Source organism: Eptatretus burgeri, chromosome 5 (assembly GCF_056783735.1).
Source record: "Eptatretus burgeri isolate ZD-2024b chromosome 5, Ebu_testis_v1, whole genome shotgun sequence".
Taxonomy (NCBI): domain Eukaryota; kingdom Metazoa; phylum Chordata; class Myxini; order Myxiniformes; family Myxinidae; genus Eptatretus; species Eptatretus burgeri.
The window spans coordinates 30367448-30391555 of record NC_140965.1 but is presented as its reverse complement, the minus strand read 5'-3'; the positions used below and the strand labels follow the sequence as shown (position 1 = coordinate 30391555).

The 24108-nt window shown below is 42.0% G+C and overlaps 1 protein-coding gene across 1 annotated transcript in view; it reads right to left on the bottom strand.

Moving 5' to 3' along the window:
- The window catches only part of WAPL (WAPL cohesin release factor), a 244627-nt gene that overhangs the window by 143896 nt on the left and 76623 nt on the right, over positions 1-24108 (bottom strand). The window contains exons 8-9 of the mRNA XM_085883568.1: positions 21829-21927; positions 18159-18410 (exon numbers count right to left, since the gene is read on the bottom strand). Coding sequence (XP_085739694.1) covers positions 18159-18410; positions 21829-21927 — 351 coding nt within the window. The remainder of the gene's footprint in view (positions 1-18158; positions 18411-21828; positions 21928-24108) is intronic.

Here is a 24108-nt window from a genome sequence, read left to right as displayed (position 1 = left end):
TCCGTGGTGAATGAATCACAAACAAGGCCACCCCATGTCATCAGCCGTATCTCTCCGCGCATAAAACGAAGCAATCTCGCTGTCCGGATACGATGAAAACTTGTGTGCAAAACACACCTTGTGACACAATTGTCTCGAGTAATCTGATAAATCTGATGTTCTGTTGCATTTTTAGTTATTTTATTCCTACTGGCGTCATATAGCGCCAGTATAAAACAATAAGCCTGGTGTTGGCTTCGTGGTGAGGGTGGCGGCTTGGGATCCTTGGGTCCTGAGTTCAAGCCTTGTTGGCCGCTGAATTAAAATACACAAGGAGGTTGACTCAGCCTGTCATCCTTCCGAGGTCGGCAAAATGAGCACCAGTGTACTGGTAAGGGGGACACTGCATCAGCGGCATAGCCACGTCCCAACCAATGATGCAACCAGGGGGGGAGGAGGAGGAGGAGGAGGAGGGGGAGGAGGAGGAGGAGGAGGAGGAGGAGGAGGAGGAGGAGGAGGAGAGAGAGAAAACAATGAAGAAAAGAGAATAATAAAAGAAAGCTACAGCACGTCAGATTTATCTGCCGAGTCGGACGGACGACGGATTTATCGGACTTGTCTAGAGTCTGGATTCTCGAGATCTCGAGTCAATCCACTCTGTGCGAGTTTCTGTATATGACGTCAACGCTGCGATTCGCTGGTCAACTTTTTTTTAGGGGCGGGGCATAGCAAGTTGTGAAAGGCACCAGAAATGATCGAAATATTGCTCTAATTATCCCATTTTTGATTTTTTTATTTGAAAACATGAGTGATTTCTTCACGAGGGAGGTCAAGTTAACATATAAATAACCAGAAGGTTTTGCATGTCAGGGAACCTTTAAGGCATAAAGTTATTTTGTGGATCAAATTTAAATTTGATACATCCTTAACCTGAATGTTGATTATAAGGAATAGAATAGGGAATATTTTAGTCTTAGTTTGAAGTCAATTAAACTATTTTTGACGAAGTTTCACTATAAGCTTCGTTTGAAGTAAATTGGATCATTTTTGACGAAGTTATGAGCGAAAAACGATTCTCACCTTTTCGTGACCTGACCTTGACCTTTGACCTAATTGGACCCAAAAGTTAATGGGGCCGTCCGAGGTTCATTACCCACCTGTGGATACAATTTGACAGTGTTTGAGCCAGCCGTTTTCCCGTAAAGTGGTATTTTCGTAACCATGTTTTAGATTTAATGGAAAATATGTAATTTTGACAGATGACCATGACCCCCAAAAATTCGGACCCTACCGATCTTCACTAATATGCATTTTTCACTGTAGGAATGGGTAGGATTATAAGTGACAAATAGAATAAGGATCACTATAAGCTTAGTTTGAAGTAAATCAGATGATTTTTGACGAAGTTATGAGTGAAAAACGATTTTGATCTTTTCGTGACCTTGACCTTTGATCCAATTGGACCCAAAAGTTAATGGGGTCATCCAAGGTTCATTGCCCACCTGTGGATTAAATTTGATAGTGTTTGCTAAAGCCGTTTTGCAGTAAAGTTGCAAACAGACAGACAAACAAACCGGACGATTACAATATCCCGCTCCCTCCCTCCGGGGGGGCGGGATAATTATCAGCGGATCTTCACCAAAATTTTGCGTTGCAGTCCTTGGCTGGCCACCTCCACACACAATTTTTTTTCAAAACGATTGCTTTAACCCGAACTGTGGCCAAAAATCATGTGATAGACAGACGAACATACTTGCCCAAAAAAAAATTTCAAATTTTTTCGCCAGGTAACAAACAAGAAAGACATGCACAACACGATACTTGCAAAATCTACACCCCTCTCCAAAGGTTGCCACGGATACATCAAATTGTCTATTTCATTAAGATTAAGATTGATAATCTTAATCAAAGCTCAGGTCAATCGGATGAAAACCGATTATTTTTTCAGATTGAAATTGATGATTTTAAGTTTGACTTTGAGTTGACCTTTGACCTCAAAAATAATTGGTTTCCAAATTCAGTGATGTACGATGCAATTGCTGCTTAATTTTCAGGTTAATTAGATGAAAAATGACGATTTTAAAAATTTGACCTTTAACCTCAAAATCAATCAGCTTCTCAGTTGAGACTACCTGTATAGTCTCGGAGCAAGGACCTGAAAAAATGAAATCGTTCAACACTCCCTACAGAAAAGGTTTGACTTGACAGAGTGGTAGAATAGACCCTATAGAACACCTCCAGGTATTATGTGGTTTCAAATTGTGGTATCATTAAAATTCTACAGGCCATTATACATATCAAGGGTACTTACCAAGAGGGTCACTGTGGGCGAGCAAAATTTAGGGGAGGGGTAACGTAAACATGAATATCTTTGTCAAGACTCAACCAATTTTCAATATTGAGGTATCATTTGCTTCGTATTAGAATTCTCTTTCAGAATAAGTACAGAAATGTCGATATTCATTCAACTGTACAACCACAAGAGGTAAAAATCACAAACAAATCAAATATTATGAGCTTTTTAATATATTTTCGGCATCTTTTCGAGCATACTAAGTTGTCAAGTCAAACTTTTCTGTAGTGGGTATTGAACAATTGAATTTTTCACAGGTTCATGCTGCTGGACTAAAAAATGCTGTGTTAGTCTATTTTTTATGAAATTCTTATGGACTAGATAATTACAAAAATAAAGTTTAAAAATGTCATATTAATAATGATGGTAAAAGAGGCTGTGGGTTAACATAGTTGCTTTTCTGTGTCATTCCAGATTGAACATCTGAAAGAATCCTACGAGCCAACTGAAGCAATGGCTAGTTCAGAGTCAGGTAGGAGTGCAACTTTTACCTGTAAAGAGACAGAAGTTGACTAACTTTCACAAGTGCATAATTTGTCAGATGGACTCAAACGAGACACTGAGGAAAGCCCAAGATACCTCCATACAGACACTTGTTGCAACACTGGAACTCCAACGAGATGAAGTATACGACCTTTTAAAATCAGATTTTGACAGTTTGGCAACCGCAGATGTTAAATGGCACTCAAATTGCCACGAAAAATGGACAAGCAAAGAAAACCTGCATTACATGCAGAGGAGAAGATCTGCATTCTCACCGACACCAGGAGAAGAATCTAATATTGGCACACAATCTGAAACAAGTTTGACGGAAACCTCGAGGTTATCCAGGTCCCAGTCAACGTCCACTGACTGGACTATGTTCCTCTTCTGCAAGAAGAAAACACACAGAAGGGTAAAGAAGATGACCATGGTCAGAACTTTCCAAGCCTGTGAAACTATTGTGCAAGCAGCGACCGCAATGGGCGATGAAGACATGTTACGGACTACTGGTGTTGTCAGTAACGATCTAGTGGCAGCAGAATCTAGATACCACAGAGCTTGCCATGCCTCATACATCAGCAAAGCTAATCTGCAGCATGCAGGCTTCCATGAAGGGAGACAAGAAACTTGTAACGATACGGCATTCAAGCAATTGGCTGAAGATATCTCTGCTGACCTGAATGGTGGGAAGGCCTTTGATATGACAATTCTTCTGGACAGATACAATCATTTTCTGCACGGACAGGGAGTGGCAGTCGACAGCTACACTACCCAGCGACTCAAACTTCAACAAAATAAACACTTTGGAGATGACATTGTCTTCCATAAGCCATATGATCTTAGTAAGTCCGAGCTTTTGTACTCAAGCGCCATATCCCATCAAGATGTCATCAACTCTGCCTATCAGTGTAACACCGCAACAGCCACGGGTGTACCAAGAAAACAGCCCACAACAGCGATGGATGATTGCGACAGGGTGAGTCTGCTGTACCGCACTGCGAAACTCATCAAGTCGGAGATCAATGAATGCCAAGGCATATCAGTCCGACCACCTAATATGGATCTAACCCTGACAAAATCCAAATCTGTGATACCAGACAGTCTTTACTGGCTACGACGCTGGGTTATTGCCAAACCAGAAAAGGAAGATGAAGATGAGTTTTCAGCACCAGAATGTAGCAACTCATCAGATGAAAGATGTGTTTTGATGCTTGCTCAGGATGTTGTATACTATGTGACTCGTGCTAGAACCAACATGCCCAAGCATGTGGCCCTGGGAATTGCAGTTCGCCATATGACGAGGTCAAAACAGCTCATTGCCATGCTGAGCAGAATGGGCCACTGTGACTCCTACGATGATGTTGAGGCAACCAACACAAGCCTTGCACAGGAGATCCTAGCCAAGAGCAACATCTTTGGTACGGTATTGCCATCAAACATCTCCCCAGGCGTCTTTGTCCAGGTGGCAGCAGACAATAATGACATGACTGAAGAGACTCTTCATGGAAAGAGGACAACTCATGCCACTACAGTAGTCCTCTATCAACGAGGGCACTTTGGTCCAGTCCCCGAGCCGAGGGTCTATTCAGACCAGACAAAAAGGAAACAGACACTTGAATCCACTGGGATGTGCCAATCCATCAGAGAGTACAGTTCATACGGAAAGCGGCCTACTGTTACCAGTTTCTCCGGGAAGATACAAGCTGAGTGGTTCAAATGCTCTGAAAGCTTGCATTTGGCAGCCTGTAAGATGGATCTTGCTTGGGCATTGATAAGGATGACACCAATGAAGCTGTTTGAGGTGGAGCTCTTCGCCACAGAAAAACAAAAAGTACCCAGCTGGAGTGGCTTCAATGCTGTGGTACACTCCTGTGTTCCCGTTCGCACAAACATCGGCTGCTGCCCTATGATCGATGGTTCCCCTACAGAGTTCAGCACCCTCTACACAGTTATGAAGAATGTGCAGTCCATGATGGCAAGCCTTGGCCAGAATGACAGCGTTATTACATTTGACTTTGCTATATATGTGAAGGCCAAAGAGATTCAGTGGCGCCTACAAGAAGAGTTTGAAGACATGGTGATACGCATAGGAGGCTACCACTTTGCAACAAATTATCTGGCTGTGCTGGGTAAAAAGTACCAGATGTCAGGCATCGAGGATCTTCTGATAGAATCTGGCATGTATGGCAGTTCGACAACCTCGACCTTCCTGAAAGGGAAGTCTTACAATCGTGGAGTGAGAGCCCACAAGTTAATCATGGAAGCAATGTTTCGTCTGCAGTGGCGAGCCATCGTGAAGTGGCACTCTCGGCAGGAGGGCAGTGATGTAGATAAAGATGCTGTGATGGAGCAAGTGACAGCATGCCAACTAGCTCTGGAAGAAGAAAAAGATGTCCAGAACACCATGTTGAGGATGTGCGATGCTATCACGACATTAGAATCAGAGTTCACAAGGTTCCAAACTGAAGCACGGGGCAAGTCGCAGCTGTTTGCCTACTGGAGTGATTATGTATCCATGGTACAGCTCCTCCAGTTCATCAAGGCAGAAAGGACTGGAAACTGGATTCTGCATCTCTCTGCTACTACTGTAATGACCCCTTACTTCTTCGCAATGGATCGACACAACTACGCCAGGTGGCTTCTTGTTTATCTAGCTGACATGAACCAGCTGCCTGAAACCCATCCTGCCGTCAATGAAGAGTTCATGTCTGGCAATCATGCCATCAATCGATCGCCTCAACCTTTTGCTCAAGTGTGGACCGACATGGCCCAAGAGCAGTCCATCAACCGCGACAGCAAGACAAACGGTGGCATCATAGGGATCAGTCAGAGAGAAGGAGCTCGAGAATGATGGTTCCTGACATGTCATGAACGAGCAGCCATCACAACCGCAATGAAGGAGATGTGTGCCATACAGGACTCTGGTGCTGCTTCTCTGTGGGTACCAACACAATCTAAGAGGGTGGAGAGAGATGAAAGTGATGTTCAGAAGATGCTGACCGTCATCACGTCAGAGCTTATGACCGATCCCTTCTCCCAAGACAACGTTGATGATGGAATTTCGTCACCGACTAACATTGCCACAGGTATCAGGATGCCCCCAGATGCTGCTACACGCATGGTTAACTCCTACCAGATCGGCACAGCTCAAATGACAACATTTGTTGAACAGAGACTGAATACCAATGAAGTGACATTTTGGGATTCCCTGCCAAACCTGGAGATCAAAACATTTGCCACACTAAGCAAGAAGAAAACAGTGAAGCTAACTGATGAGAAAGTTATCACTCTTAGTGCTGACCGTGAACTCTTTGGCCACCGTCTCATCACAGGAAAGTCAAGGGACATCAATCTGAGAGAACTCCTCAGCTACGATTTATCAACAGTGCCATTATCCCTGGCCCATTACGATGGCAGCTTGAGGAAGACCAACAAGAGCGTACTCATTGCTGAGTTAGAGAAGAAGGTAGATGTCCATCCAAAACTGCCACAAGTCACAACCAGCTAGATGTCTACGGCCCACATCGTCGATGCAATGGCGCTGGTACAGATGACAAAGTCCGCTGGTGCTGCAAACTTGGTGAAATGGCATTCAAGTATTACAGCCTGGTTACTGCCCCTCTACGTCGGAATGGTTGTCAGCGGGTTAATGTTATCTTCGACCGGCACTCCAGCCTCTCAATCAAAGCTGGGGAGTGAGAGAAACGAGGAATATCTGCAGCCTTAGAGGTGACAATCCAAGGGCCAGCCACTCCTATTCCAAAGCAGTGGATCAAATACATTGGAAATGTAGAAAACAAAGTCAACTCGTGTGCCTTCTTGGCAGACACATGGTGCCACAAGACACTCTGCTTGATGGTCAACACCTAGTCATCGGTGGTGGTTTCAAGAACCCGCAGAAGTCTGCTAGTCATCAGAGGGCACTGCGAAAAACTGGTTCCCCGAAAGTCAGATCATGAAGAGGCAGACACACGAATATTGCAACATGCAAAACATGCCTCTCATTATCACAACAGGATTGTGATTAAATCACCTGACACATATGTGGCTGTCCTCTGCACCACACACGACAGAAAACTCCAGTGTCGGGAGCTGTGGTTTCGGACTGGAATCAAGGATAAAGCTAGGTATATTCCTTTCCACAGCTTGGCACACAAACTAGGACCTGAACTGTGTAATGCTTTACTCAGCTTCCACGCACTCACTGGGTGCGATTCAAACAGTGCACTCTCAGGACTCGGCAAGAAAAGGGGTTTCAATGTCTTACTTGACGGTAAAGAGCATCAGACCAGTCTGGGACAGCTTGGAGAAGAAGCCAAGCTCAGCAACAGCACTTCAGAAGCATGCGAAGCCTTCATATGTGCAATGTACTCAACAACCAAGGGGGCTGGGAGGAAAGTGAACAATGTGAGATACTGGAAGTTCTGTCAAAAGGGACAAAGAAATGAAAATCTCCCCCCTACATTCGATAGCTTACAGCAACATATTGTTACGAATTCGCGCCCACCGGCGTGCGATCGACCGCGTTTCCCTAATTGCAGCCGCGTCGCCCACCGGATGGATAATTCAGTCATGACCTTCAGCTTCAGGAACAATGCCGGAACCCTGTCACGGGTGGGTCTTCAACCCCACCACGGCCTTGCCAATTTTCTACCCGCGCAAAATAGGGTCAATCGCCGAATATCGATATACTTAAGTACCTGCGCGGGTCGCCTACCGGGAGACCGTACCTCGGCGCAAGTCGGCTTGGACACGAACCCGCTCAAGCAGTCCGTTCCGTTCTGCAGTGATAACCGAGCGGGTATTATCGCCCGAACTCACCAGATCCGATTCGATTTAATGGGTATTTAACAACCCAACTATTATTCCACAATGTAAGATGGCATTCCAATGGGGAGAAAGGAGGACGCAACGAACGAGGTACATTTATTTTACACAGCACGTATACCAGAAAAAGCAATGAAAAACACTTATACAGAAAAACAATCATGCACGGGATGGGGACAAAGACACGAGCAAGGTGAAAGCACTACAGCCGTCTATCAGCAATTATCTAGTCACTTAACAGTTTTTACTTCCAGGACACGGCGCCACCAACATTCATTCAAAAAAAAGGAAAAGGCCACCCTCAAAGACGAGGGCGCCAGACAGGGTCCGTAGACCTTTATGGCGTGGAGCCTGGATGACCGAACGGGTCCCACGAGACTGTTGCAGGTTACCTGCACCCTCGTGGTGCGATGGTGGGTGAGTTGCGACGTCTGTCCCCCAAGGCAACCAGGACAGCCGCGGCTGAGCTCGGCCTTCCATGGGGACGGCGAGCTCTCTCCGGCGCTCTCCACACGGATGCGCAGGCTTGCGCGAAAGAGCTGGCAAAGCGGTGCCTCCCGTCCGCGTCCCCCGTGCCACGCCCGGACTCCCCACAGACTGCGAGCTCCGACGACTCGACCCGAACCACCGAACCCAAGACTCTCCGAAGACCAAGACGAAACCACCACGAAGACCCAGACCTGGCGTCCTGCGCGCCCTTATATTCCTCAGTTCAGCCTCGCTCCTCCCTGTTTATCGCCCCCCCTTCCAGCTCCTGCGGAAAGCTTCGAGAAAGGGGGCGTTCCTTATCTCCAGCGCCTCACTTCTACGAACCGACCAATGACGAACGATCTCCCCGATCAGCGCGCGGGAAAATCCGCGCGACACCGATAGTGTGTTGCGGTTTGGTTTGTGGAGAAGGGGATCGGCAGTTGGCGTAGCGGGGAAGGTGGTTAGGTGATCGTGGTTGTGGTGAAGTGGTTGGTCAAAAATAATGATAGTAAAGAAAAATGGCTTTCTCAAAGGATCACAGCCATGGTAACACGAATAAATCCCATTTAACAACGGTGGGGAAATCTAACTGAACACAGACTTATCGATCTAACTGAACTAAGGACCTATATGGTGTTCTGCGAATTTCCACAGCCGTAACAATATGAAGCGGGGAAATTACCAGGCCTATGTATGGAAGAGAGCATTGGAGCCTACACAGAGCCTTCCACCAGCAGCTGGACATGGCTGGAAAATTCAGGATGGTGCCCTGCAGCCTGTGCTCATGACCAAAGATCCAGCACCACAGGGTCTTCCGGAGCTGACTGTCTGTCACTGCAAGAAGTCTCTATGTCGCCGAGCCGACTGCACATGCAGAACCAACCACATGCCATACACAGAAGCATGTGCATGTATGGCCGAAGAAACTTGTGAAAATCCAAGAACAATCTTTGAATCCAGTGGTGAAGAAGATGCTGACTAAAACTTACAACAGATGACATCTTCATGCTTCCATGGCGAATGTGATTCCTCGTTGCGAGACACAAATATTACAAACCGCTCTGACGAATGTGTTTCCATGCAACCATGCACAACTATTATGATTCGCTCTCACTAATGTGCTTCTGTATTGTCATGCACAGCTCCCAGTGTCGACCATGATAACTATTATCATCCACTATGATGAATGAGTAGCTTCCATGCTGCCAGAGACAACTATTATACTCGGCTTTCACTAATGTACTTCCGTGTTGCCAAAGACAACTATTATTCTCAGCTCTGATGTATGTGCTTCCGTGTTGCTATACACGAGTAAAAGACGAACGCTAAAAATAACAGTTGCAGTTTTCTTTATGCGTGCCTCTGTATGTATATGAATTTCTGCAGAACAATACTTTCTTAAGCGTTTGATTTCCAAAATGTAGACATAGCAGTAGTAATTGAGAAACATCGTTCACCTTCATATGAGAAGAAAATTTAAAATGTCAGAAAGTTTGAATTAGTGTGATATTTTAGCTTTGGTGATGCCATGGCAAAGGCCATTTTCAAATAACTGTACATACTCTGATAGAGAATTATAATAGGAAGCGAATGATACCTCAATATTGAAAATTGGTGGAGTCTCGACAAAGATATTCACATTTACGTTACCCCTCCCCCTAAATTTTGCGAGCCCACAGTGACCCTTTTGGTAAGTACCCTTAGTATGTATAATGGCCTGTAGAATTTTAATGATACCACAATTTGAAACCACATAATACCTGGAGGTGTTCTATAGGGTCTATTCTACCACCCTGTCAAGTCAAACCTTTTCTGTATGGGATGTTGAACGAATTTCGTTATTTGGCCTCATATGAGAAATGGCTGCTGGACTACTACAACTTAGTGAAGTTTGGAGAAGATCAGTTTTATATTGTGACCGGTAGGCGAATGACAAAAACAGATAAACAAACAGAATAACAAGATCGACTGACCAATATACTTGAAAAATCTTCGATTTTGCAACTAACAAACAAACAGACAGAGCCAGACAGACAAGAGAGAAAACAAACTCCACCCATCACAGATGGCCAAGGGAATGATTTGTCTCATATGAAAGGTGTTCACAGAGGGGATATTTCAACGAAATTAAAATCCTTGGGGAGGAGGAATTGGGGGTCAGGTCAGGAGGGAGGTAGGTTAACTTTTTTGGATGCCTCAAATTACCTCTGCCCACCAAAATGGGGATGGAGGTTATGTTTTTACCCCTCTGTCTGTTACTTGCGAAATCCAAAATTTTTCAAGCACAGTTCAATATCCCAATTGATGAACCTCCGATTTACAAACCTTCAATCTTACAAACTAAACCCTCTGATACCAAAAATTGAATTCATGACCTCAAATCGTGACATTACGAACTTTTGCTTAACCAAAGTCAACTCAGCTTTCAACGATGAATTCAAAACGTGACCTCATGATCTTTTGATCAAAAATTTCGATCGTGTAATTTAAAATAAACACTCATCTCGCAACAAAACGCAACAGGATGACGTCAGTGCTACAAAACTCGCTTACATCCGGGATGACGACGTCAGAGCGTTGCTTCCCTCATTCTCTCATATGCGGTAATGTCATTAAATTTGTGCTGAAGTGCAGTGTAAAAGTGCATTATTTTTACTCAAACGTTATTGTACATTATAGCATGGTACTGTACACAATAATCCACAACTATGGTGCCTGATAGGAAGATGTGCTCAAGGAAGTGATTGGAAAGAAAGAGGAAAGAAAGAGGAAAGAGGAAATCGTGAGAAAGTAAAGGAGGGTTGACGCTGATTCCTGCCTTATGGATGTTGCATGTGACTTTTGCCTTGGAATACAACGGTGATAATGAAACACAACAAAGAAAGATCATGGTGGGTGCTCAATGTGTGACACCTTCCAGTGCAGTGAAAACTAGAGGGGAAGCACTCGGTAGAGTGCAAAACCTCCGCCGCCAATACTGCTAGGTCACTCAAGTGAACCCGATATCCTATTCATTCAATTTGACGTCAACAGTGCTCACAGAGCAACAGTACTCAATTCATTCGTCATAACTAGATTCCTTGAGACAGAAATTGATTTTACGTGGGTATATCCACCTGAAGTTCCAAAATCAGCCGCAATTATAATTTTGGCATGTTTTTTTTTTGTTGGAAATCACTTATAACATGTAGAAATGCCCAAAAAAAATCGACATTTAGTTGAAAAAAAATTGGCAAAATTTTTTTTTCTCTCTAACAATTTTTTTTTGGGGGGGGGGGGGGTTGGAAATCACTTAAAACATGTAGAAATGCAAAAAAAAAAAAATTAAAATAATTTTTCAAATTGGCCGCCATCGCGGCCATTTTGGATTTTGGACCAAGTCCAAAATCTAATGGCATGATCCTTGGACCAGACCTAACCCCCCCCCCCACCAAGTTTCGTCGAAATCCATCGAGGAGTTTTTCCGTAATACTGTTCACAAACAAACAAACAAGACAATTGAAGTCTTATGTGGTGACTTCAATTGTCATCACGCCAGTTGGCTAGGTGTGGGTACCTCTCTCACCTGCCATGGCACCTCAGCAAAAGCTTTCTGCGATTCATTGGGACTGACTCAATCGGTCAACTTCCCGACCCGGATCTCAACCAATGGTACTCCATCTCTTCTGGATCTGATTTTGACAAATTTCCCTGACAATATCTGCTGCTCTTCCTTCGCTCCAATTGGTTCTTCTGACCACGTCCTTGTTAAAGTGGACATCTCTCTGGCTGTTATCAGAGAACCACCTCACCGCCGTCGAGTCTGGCATTTCACTCAAGCCGACTGGCAGGGTCTCCGAGCAGCCATCAAACTTACAGACTGGTCTCCTATCAGTACTTTCTCAAACATCAACTCATCCTGGGAATTCTTTCAAAGAAACTTGCTCTTCTCCCTCATGCACAGATTTATCCCCTCTCGTGTTCAGTTGTCTTACCCTTCCTCCCGCCCTTGGTTTACTGAAGCTTGTGGCGAGGCAGTTGTCCTGAAACAACTTGCCTTTGCCTCATGGAAAGCAAACCCAACTGAGGGCAATCTCAGTTCTTTCTACAAAGCTTGGAACAAGTGTGTATCTACCCTCAGGAGAGCCAGAAAACAACATCTTTCTCATCTCAAGTCTGAACTCTCAAACCTCTCTCCCTCCTCAAAATCCTGGTGGCGTTTAATCAAATCTGTTTCTGGTGTATGTTCCCCCTCCATCCCCTCCCTTACCTCAAATGGCCGCACTGCTGATTCCACACGTGATAAAGCTGAATGTCTAAACTCAGTGTTTGCAGCTAAATCTTGTGTCCTAAACCCATCACTCTCTCTACCCACTTTACCCAGTCGCACCCAACTGTCCCTGGACTCTGTATCCTTTTCTCCTGACAAGGTGGAGAGCTTGCTTTCAAACCTCGAGTCAGATTCTGCAACCGGTCCAGATGGCATCAGCCCACGTGTCCTCAAAGCCTGCTCTTCTGCTCTTGCTCACCCTCTCTCTGTTCTATTCACCCTCTCATTTGCTCAAGGTCATCTGCCATCTGCTTGGAAATCTGCGAACATCACTGCCCTGCATAAAAAAGGTGCAAAAACAGATCCCTGTAATTGCAGACCAATCAGCCTACTCTCAATCATCAGCAAGGTTATGGAATCCATCATCGCTTCAGACATGAAATCCTTCCTCTTCTCCAATGGCTTGATTTCCAATCATCAATTTGGTTTCAGACAAGGTCACTCTACCCTGGATATGCTGCTTCTGCTCTCCCATCAATGGATGGAGGTCCTCAATGCCAGACAGGAAATCCGAGCCATATCCCTGGACATATCACGTGCTTTTGACACAGTCTGGCACCCTGCCCTACTCACCAAACTCTCTTCCGATGGTATTCAAGGCCATCTCCACTCATGGCTCGCAGACTTCCTCTCCTGTCGCAGTCAACGTGTGGCCCTAAATGGAGTTCTTTCATCCCCTCTTCCTGTGCAGGCTGGAGTTCCTCAAGGTAGCGTTCTGGGCCCTGTTCTTTTTCTGGTTCTCATCAATGATCTCTCGGACTCTCTGGAAAATCCTCTATTTCTCTTTGCCGACGACTCCACCCTCTGCCGTACCATCTGTCATCCCTCAGACCGGCAAGCAGCAGCTTCTTCGCTCACTGCAGATCTGGATAAAATCACAAACTGGTCCAACACGTGGAACATGTCTTTCAATCCAGACAAATCTCACACTCTCACTATGTCTCTTCGAAAGGACCGTTTAGAAACCCCCCCCCCCCATCCACTTTCTCAACAATCCTCTGGAAGAAGTCTTTTCTTTCAAGCTTCTGGGTCTCACTATCTGCCATGACCTTTCCTGGGAAAGCCAAATTTCAAACCTCGCCTCCAAAGCCAGTCGCCGACTGGGAATCCTCCGTCGTGCAAAGTCCTTCCTCGGCCCTCTTGAACTCCTGACCACTTACAAAGCTTTTGTCCGTAGCCTGATGGAGTACTGCTCTCCCCTCTGGGCTGGTGCTCCTGCCTCCCACCTTTCTCGGCTTCACGCTGTCGAAACCAGGGCTTTTAAGATCATCGGCATCTCCCGCAATGAAGCTGAGTCTTTGGGCCTCTCACTCAATCACCGCAGGTTGGTCGGTGGTCTTTCTGTCTTCTACCGACTCCTCTCCAGCCTTGCCCCCCCCTGCTCTCTCTGTGATTTGTCCCCACCACATTTCCACAAGGCGCTCAAGGTCCGCCAATAACCCCCTTCTGGTAAAACTACCAAAATCACGAATCACTGCTCATCTTCACTCTTTCATTCCTCTTTTTTCCCGCCTTTGGAATAAACTTCCTCACTCTATTCTTTCCCATTCTTCCCTCCAGGCTTTCAAAACAGCTGTTCACCACCACCTCTTATCTTCCCCCATCCAAATCCTCGATCTTTTCTACCCCCGATAATCCACCCAAGCCCACTTCCTTCAATTCCCCTGCTTTCCTTCCTGAAAGTCCCTGTAATGTCCATCTTCTCTTCGCCATGTTCCCCGTCCCATCCCCATCCCTCTCCCTTCCACAGTTCACCTAATGTGTCTGTTCCCCACTGTTTTGTCCCTTCCACTCCTGCCCCTCTTGTCTCATGCCTCCTTGCTGTGAGTTGTGTGTTAGCTCTCATACGAGCCTCGACCAAGGTATACAAAAAAAACCCCAAAAAAACAAACAAACAAATAAACCAATGTCACCCGCAGGGTGACCCGTATGTTGCCAAAAGGTGACCACGTGTGACTTCTTTAAGGTCACACTGAGGGGAACAGAACTGCTATCCACCAGGAGTGACTCCTTGAGGAATATCTGCCGACGAGAGATTCCGATGAGAATCGTTCTACAGAGTAACCATGAAAAATATGCTTTTGCCTCATAACATCACCAAATGACGTCATAATGTCTCAAGCTTGTCATATCTAGAAAGCACTCATCGAGGTGTTCAATTTGAGGTACTACACGATATGGTTCCTAAAACTTGAAAATTTCACCTTGGGGTCAAATATGTTTGACCTTCGGCGCTAATCATGAAGGTCAAGGTCAATCGCCACCAAAAATTAATCAGCTGAGCGCCAGACCATGAACTATATTCCCATGAAGTTTGAAGACGATCCGATCAAAATTACTGAAAAAATAAGGGTTTCGTCGACTCCCCTGATTTGCGACAAAGTGACCTTGACCTTCAAAATTTTATGTGCTGAAAGGGACCTCTATAGGCCTCTGATATGCGAAGTTACAAAAAATTCCAATGATAACTGTGCTCTGCAGAGTGATTTATACGTGATTACAGACCACAAAAAAAACAAAAATATGAAGGTCAAGGCCAATCGCCACCAAAAATTAATCAGCTGAGCGCCAGACCATGAACTATATTCCCATGAAGTTTGAAGACGATCCGATCAAAATTACTCAAAAAATTAGGGTTTCGTCGACTCCCCTGATTTGCGACAAAGTGACCTTGACCTTTGACCTTGACCTTCAAAATTTTGTGCACTGAAAGGGACCTCTATAGGCCTCTGATATGCGAAGTTACAAAAATTTCCAATGATAAATGTGCTCTGCAGAATTTTTTTTACGTGATTACAGCAAACAAACAAAAATAAAAAAAATTTAAAAAAAACATACAAGCTGACTAACAGATCTTGCAAAAACTTCGTTTTGGCAAGATAAACAGAAAGGGGTGAAAACAGTAACCTCAATCCATCTTCGATGGCGGAGGTGAATCAGAAGAAAACACGCATCTCTGTTATGGAAAATATGGAGCGTTTTCGAATTTTTAAAGTGCAATGATGGTGAAAGTCCCACTCTGGAGACGTTTGGTGAAAGTGACGGGTGGTTGTCACATTTTAAGAAGCACCATAGCTTGCATAGCTTGAAAGTGACATGAGTGTAACTTTTTGATTATTATGACTATACTTTTTAATATTTTCTCCATTATTATTGAATTTTGGGGTGGAATGTTTTGGAGGGGAAACACATTCCCTCGACTACATCATTACATGTACAGGATTAAAAAAAGAACAAAAAAAACAAACAAACCAAAAAAAACAACACTCCCAATTTACTCAACTTTTGATACAAGAACCACTTTTCAGAAGTGCGTGTTGTTCGTATGTTAAGCTATTGCTATACTGCACTGTATATTGGTTGGTTGCATGTACAGGGTGGGGCAGAGAAACAGGCGATTTTAAAAACTCAGTAATTAAATAAAAATTTTGTATTTGACAAATTACAAATATGCCATCTGAAAGTACAAAGCCTGCCATTTATTTCTTGAAGATCACATCCACGAGGTGGCCTCCGTATCCACACAGGCATTCCTCTCGTCTTCTACGCATGTTTCCCATGACGTGGCGTAGCATCGCCAAAAAAATTCTGGCAATTTTTTGACGAAGTCTTTCTTTCAGCTCTTCAATATTGTGTGAGCAATGAGTGTACACTTTGCTTTTTCAATGCCCCCATAAATAATTCACATGCTGACAGGTCTGAGGACCTTGGAGGCCAAATAATGTCACTATTCCTGGAGATGATGTGGTTATGAAAAAGTAATCATACGCTGGCCATTGAAACTGGCGGTATGAGACGTCATGCATCTTGTTGAAACAAACTGGACTCATTAACTTGAGGAAACCTAGTAGCTATCACTGGTACAACTTTGGCATTCTTCAGCTTCCAGGATCTTTATACTTCATTGTTGAGGTCTTGGTATTTGGTAATTTTCTTGATTTTTATCTTGCCAAAACGAAGTTTTTGCAAGATATGTTAGTCAGCTTTTATATATATATATATATATATATATATATATATATATATATATATATATATATATATATATATATATATATATATATATATATATATATATATATATATATATATATATATATATATATATATATACAAACAGCACCAAATGCAATCCCCTCTCCTCTGTTGAGGTAAAAATTAATGTGATAGCAATTCATGATTCGATACCATAGCTGCTGCCGCACAAGTATGTTAACCTCTTCTCCAGTTACATTTGTTGTATGAGGGCAATTCCATTTTTGAGCATGCATGTCTGACAGTGATAAACTAGAAGCGCACTCTCCGATGGCGCTAGATATGCCTCCACCCACATTATTACATCATTATACACACTTGTAGCAAGTTTGATTTATATCTCTGAACCCAGATTCAAAATATTAAATTATTCTGGCTACCAGACCATGCGTCTGATCAGGTTGAAATTTTAAACACATGTTCCCCACGACCAGTAGATCATAACTTTGACATTTCATGTTGATTGATGAAGCAGTTCAAGAGAAATAATTCTTTTTAAGACTTTCGTTCAAACCAATGTGCCTGCCAGACCATATGACCTATTAATTATATTTATGAACACCCTGGTATCCCCCGAAGGCTTGGAGAACATGTCAGTGAAGTTTCCCCTCGATCTGTCAAGCCATTCTGGAGAACGTTTTTAAAGGTTTATCCTTCCAAAAAAAAAACATAGCTGCCAAACCATGTGACCTATGATGTCATAGGTGGAGAACTTTTTGTTCCTCAAGGATAGGTGATCATACCTGTGAAGTTTCACCTCGATCTGTTCAGCCGTTTCAGAGAAGATTTTCGAAGGTTATTGTGTTAAAAACAATATGGCTGCCAAATCACGTGACCGATGACATCATCAATTCCCCCCCCCCCATACAATTTATCCCTCGATGACCCATAAAAAATTTCATACTGATCGGATAAAGCATTCGCTGTGTTCAATTATGTCGCAACAAAGCTACTTATGACATCATCATCAAATAATCACACCTGTTTCCCATGGGGAGTACTTCACACGTGCCAAGTTTCTTCTTTTTTTATATTTTTTTCATAGAGCTTCGGAGATACACAGGTACAAAGTTTTTCTGCTTTTCCAACATGGCTGCCACACCACTTAACCTATGATGTCATCATTATTAAAAAACATTCTACACGAGTAGTCGCACCTGTGTTGAGAATTTTGTGTCAATCGGATAAGCGGTTGCAGAGAAAACAGAGAAAATTAGCATGGATGGACGTACATACAGACAACCCGAAAACATAATGCCACTGGCGACTTCAGTAGTGGAGGCGTAAAAACATTTTCCAAAATTACTCCAATGTTATGAGTTAATTACAGTACTATTTTCCAAGTTTGCACAAAAATACAAAATTACGTGCATCAAGGCAACTGACCTGACAATGAACAATTCCCCAAACTTTCATCAACACAAAAATATTTTTTTAACATTTGGAAGAGCAACAAAACAATAAAAAGAACAAAATGAAGAAAAAAAAACATGACAGAAAGAAAGAAAAAGGAAGTAATTAATAAGAGGAAGTACAAGCAATCAAAAGAAGGTAACATGTGGGATGTGGGTGGGAGAATTTTTTTTTAAATATATATCGAGATTTAAAAAAATATTATTCTTGAGAATGAAAAGGTGAGGCAGGACAAGCAATGGATTAAAAGAGAAACATTTAACCACAATTAGAATGCACAAGACTTACCTCCTTATCATCCTTGTGACACTTCAATGAAGTCACCATCTCATCATCTGGATTTGACGGAAAGGCAATTTTCTTGACCAGACGGGGTGGTAGCGATGGAGCTTTGAAGACTTCTTGGAGACCAGCATTAAATAGCTGCTTGGCTGAAGCATCCTTTTCGTCTACCATTCCACTTGCTTTGTCGAGCTGCGAATCGGCATCTTTTGTTGCTTCTTTACTTTCCTGCACCCTTTCTTTGTAATCCAGCCAAGCCTGTGAATATAAACACCATAAGGTCATTACAATATACGTCATTCACAACAATGGGTACAATGTAACATTGTCAAGTTGGGTCCTGTTTGGTGTCCCCCATCTGAGTGGTTCGGTCACGATATTGTTATCCTGGCTTTGAATCAAACATAGTGTTGATATTTCTGTCATTGTGAACATTTTGATGAATAATAAAGACATTGTTCAGTCATCCAAACAAATTTGTTCTGGATACGTTTTATGAAAAACTCCTCAATGAGCCTTAGATCACTGGATTAAAGAAAAATAAATTTCTCTCCAAACTGCAATTTTCAACTTATATCCCACAACAGGAAAGTGAAGATGATAAAAATTATTTCAAAAAATAAAAATAAAAAAATTAATAAAGACAAATGTTGTTTAAAGGTAAAAACAAAAGGGCTCAAAGGGGAACAGCGCAAGGTTGTTTTTTTTTATTTTATTTTTGAAGGAGACTGAACCTAATGCTTTTACAAACTGTAACACAAGACAAGGTCAAACGACCCATCATGCCTGTACCATATCCACAACAAATCAACACAAAAATAGAAATCAGTTCACTTATTTTTTTATCCACTGAACCTCCATTTTCAACTTTGCATTAACATCCAATTAAAATTGGCTTGCACACAAGTGGAGGAGAACCAGACTCAACCATCTCAAAACTATCTTTTTTGTCATCAAGTAATGGCATTACAATCAAATACTGTACAATGTCAGAAAATATTCAATGTTTACTGGTCGAGGAGAGAGTTTAAAAATTTTTTTTTAGTTAAGCTGAACTGCACTGGAAATCAATGAAATACAGACAAGGTGCAATGGCAAGTATGTTACCAAATAAGATATCATGCCCTCCCTTGCTTTGAACAATAGATTAAAGTGCCATTTTGGATAAATTGTCTGCCCAAACAATTAAGAAGCTTTCTCCACTTTTCAAAGAGAAACTGACAAATTTGTTAGGCAGAAAAGTTAAACTGTATGAAAAAGTAAGAGTATTAAACAAATAGTTTTTCAAATATCTCAAGGAATCTATATTCTTTTAAAATCTAATGGCAAGGCGAATGGAAAGGTGGGGGGAAGGTAAAACTTTTGGGGGGGGGGCAGGGCTGACGATTATTGACCCAACAGGTGGGGTGAAAATGAGGGATTGGGGAAGGGGCCATGGCCCCCCTTCTTTAAGTAGTACGGTCATGAGGAGCAGAACTTAAGTTCATGGCATGGTCCTTGCGTTTCATGAAGAATTTGGTCTGGATCTGGTCATCGGTTTCTGAAAATATTTTAAAATAAATTACTTCAATGTGAGGTGCAAACTGCCTTTTCAAACTCTTATGGGGCGGATCTGGATGGGGAGCACACCCCATGAGACCTTGTTGTCCTGATGCATCTTACCAGATTTGGTCCACATTGGTCAGGTTTGTTTGTGAGATTATTTTTGAGTCAAATGTTAAGAGACAAACAGATGGACACCAGGAGCCACTCTGAGGTTATTTCAGAGAAATAACCTAAAAATGTAACAATATTAATCAAGAGTAAGGGCATTGAATCTTCGTAATGTCAAAAAAGTGGGAATATTCAAAAGGTACGAATAATTTAAATTGTTAAAGATCAAGCTCATAATTTTGATTTGTTTGTTGTTCAGCATCATAAAATTTCAAATGTTGAACCAGATATGTTATAATGAGTGGATTAACTAACTCTATCCAAGTTGTACTAGACAGGTAGGGAGGCAATTGCTCTCATGTATTTTTTTTTTTTTTTACCAATGAAAGGGCAACGACACAACTGGGAACCAAACCAAATCAAATCTCTATCTCTCCGAGTTGAAGTTAAGTGCACATCCACCATCAGTCAAATCCCCTCCTAAAGATGGTGTTCTCTACAATGCAAGTCTAAGCTTTTGCAGATGAGGAAATACATAAATAAATATAAATCATACTCATTCTGCAATAAGTGCTTTGACAAATGTATTTCAGCCAACTTATGGAAAAGATAACACCTCTTTATCCACCACAAAGTAAATAATACGCCTATATATATATATATATATATATATATATATATATATATATATATATATATATATATATATATATATATATATATATATATATATATATATATATATATATATATATATATATATATATATATATATATCTTCTTCTTCTTCTTTCGGCTGCTCCCGTTAGGGGTCGCCACAGCGGATCATCTGTATGATCCGCATAGTGATTTGGCACGTTTTACGCCAGATGCCCTTCCTGACGCAACCCTGGTCGCCTCTTACGACACAGGGATATGGTACACCTATTTTAACCGGGGTATACACCGGCCCAGTATACTGGTACTCATTTCGCCGACCTCGGAAGGATGACAGGCTGAGTCAACCCCCTGGTGTATTAATTCAGTGGCCCAACGGGGCTTGAACTCAGGACCTGTTGGATCCCAAGCCGCTGCCCAAACCACTGCGCCAACACCAGGCTCATATATATATATATATATATATATATATATATATATATATATATATATATATATATATATATATATATATATATATATATATATATATATATATATATATATATATATATATATATATATATATATATATATATATATATCGGGCATATAAAAATACATGAAATGAAAACCAATTTCTTCTTTAATTCATAATCCTTAAAGATTGACAAACACCTCTCATCCAAAAGGTAAATTATTTACTTCCTGGTTCTCCACAGCATTACCCTGGACCTCCACCCAAAAGGGACAGAGCACAACAATCAGAGATTTGCAAAAGTGTTACTTTTTATTATTAGTATTACTATTATTATTATTTTAATCAGTACGAGTGATAACAAAAGCAAAACGATCACAAACCTTTAGGGCTTTATCAGCACTTTAAATACATGATTGTGGAATTGACCGCTGAGAGCAATGCAGCTTTGAAAACATACTTAACAGCTATTTTAACACGAGACAATTTTTATACTTGTCCATTATGCTTACGGTTTTGTTGCGGATGGATTACCGAAACGGTGCAATAGAAGGCAATACAACTGTTTGATAATACTACAACTACTACTACTACTAATAATAATAATAATAATAAATGTACTCTATATACATATATCCACAAGCACACACAATGAACAGTGAAAATGTAAACATGTCACAGTTCCAAAAGATGTCCCCCTCACACAAATGATTCACTTCAATGTTGGCAGCCATGTGATATATGATTATAGAAAAATGGTAAAACTTCATAATATCTCAGTGGGTGTCTGCCACCACCATGTGAATTTTCATGTCCAACTATGATTATTGACTGCCCTAACCCCAACCCTAACAAAGTCCAACTAACAATGGGGGAGGGGACAAAATAAAAAGATCAATGAAGACCTACCGGAGCACTGGCTATCCTGAGTAGCTCTGGTAGTTCCAGCTCTGTTTCCATCTTGTGCTGAGTCCAGTGGCGAGCATTGTAAACTGCCTTGCCAATCGGCTGGAAAAAAAATAAAAATAAAAAAACTTGGTGAAAATCTTTGGACAAAACATCTCCAGAGAAGTGAAACAGGAAACACTGAAAATTATATAATGTAATGGGTTATCTTTGAGAAAGCAACCATTTTGGAGAAAACTGCATACTGTTGCAACCAAGCATGTCCAAGTTTGAGGCCACTCTGTAGAGCTGTAACGTTAACCACCCATCACCGATTACCCGTTGCCGAGACAACAGACCAAGACTTGGGGCTTGCTAGGAACGCACGGTGCTGCCCGCACCCCGTCGCCATGACAAGGGAAACGGCCGGGCCAGGACAGCCTGTCACCGGGGCGTGGGCTGAGACAGTGGGCGCAGGCCCACTAATTAAACCGCCAAAGTGACGCCACTGCTCATTTCAAGATAAGGTGGTTGGGCAAGTAAAAAGGAACAGAAATGTCGCCGTGAAGCTGTCAAATACCCAACCACCATGGTTTATTGCAATTTGGAAAGGTTAACAGGCCACCACAGCAAGCACCCTTTGACCCTCACAATCTCAACACTTTCCAATCAAGGCCATGGTTACATGACAGCAACCTAAACAGGATCATAAAGAAGCATAAAGAGAAAACAGGGTTATGATATGGATCCACTGAACAACATACACAAAGATTGATTTTATAGTGAAAGGAACAACAAACTATACTTGACCAGCCATGATGAAATGAGCCGCACGGAGTGATTTTTTCAATAGAAGTAAAAATGTGAGTGATGAGTAGAAATAGCCATTTTCATTTTGTCACAGTTTGGGATTGTTAAACTTGTTTACTTCGTCTTTGGGAGTTTCATTGCCAAAAATCTTCATCGTCATGACTTTTTAGCACCATTTATAAAAAAAAAAACAATTTGGTCGATCGTCAACCCAGGAAATGATATCACATTTTTCTCCAATTCGTATATACACAAATCATTTGACACCAAAAAGGAATCAATAACATCATCATCATCATCATCATCATCATGAACCCTGCTCAGGCAGTTTGATTAAATTAATCAAGAGTCCAACGTCGTTCACAGCGTGGGTAATAGCAGAAATAAATTGATTGCTTGGGATGATGTCGACATTCCTGAATATCGACTGCTGATTCACAATTTTCGGTCACACTGTGCAGAATATTATTGCTTTAGCCAAAAGCTAGAGCCACTGCAGGAGGATTTTGAAATGTTTTGCAGCAAGCTCTCTCCACAAAGTCAATGAGTTGTGCAATAAGCACAATCTCATTGGGCAGATACAAGGACAACTTCTGCAATATTTATAATGCCACCAGTCTCCAAATGAGGTCAGTAGCTAGAAATTGGAATTCAGAGTAGGACAAGCATGGGTTGACTGCTGATCATGCTTCATCCTTGCCATCTGGTGTATTTTAATTCAAAGACTACAAATAGAAGAACAGTCTTTGAAAGGTCTGAATAAAATATAAATGTTGTTCATGGACTTGCAACAAAGCATGTCCAAGTTTGCCCAAGATAAACTATCCTTGAGGCGGTTAGGAATCTCGATTGGAAGGACAGCTCACACGTCACTCAATGCATGCATCCATCAAGTGGAATTATACAACTCTTGAAGCCTGATCCAAACAACAATTCACAAACAAAAATAAGAATGTCAGTTATAACTGGCAAGTATCACTGTGCTCAGACCTTTGCAGTTAAGCTTTAGCTTTTGAGCAAGATTGTTGTGCAAGAACTGAAGGGTAGTTGCAGCCAAATATTTCAGGAATCACATGTGGAAGAGACCAAAGACTTCATGAATGACATACAAATGTTTTCAAAATGTTCAATTACCTTTTGTAGAAAGTGAAAGTCTGCATCAAGACATGTGATGCATGTTTATGAATTTAAATTCCACCCCATGAGAGCAACACAAAATTGGGTTATGAGATCCATGCTCCCACTTGCACCTGTCAGCTATAATTGCCATTCTCAGTTTGCCAGTTATGAATGATAGTCTGGACAAGGCTTTCGAGACAACTTGACCGAGTCAAAAATCTCTCTCCAAAGTTTAAATGGATTAGACCACCAAAAGCTGGAAAGCCAAATTCAAAAAATGGATGTCAATACAGGATTTCTCAAATGAAGAAAAAGAAAACAAAATTAAATGATAAATAAAAACAAACAAATACTGCCTCAACTTCAAGGCCTAAA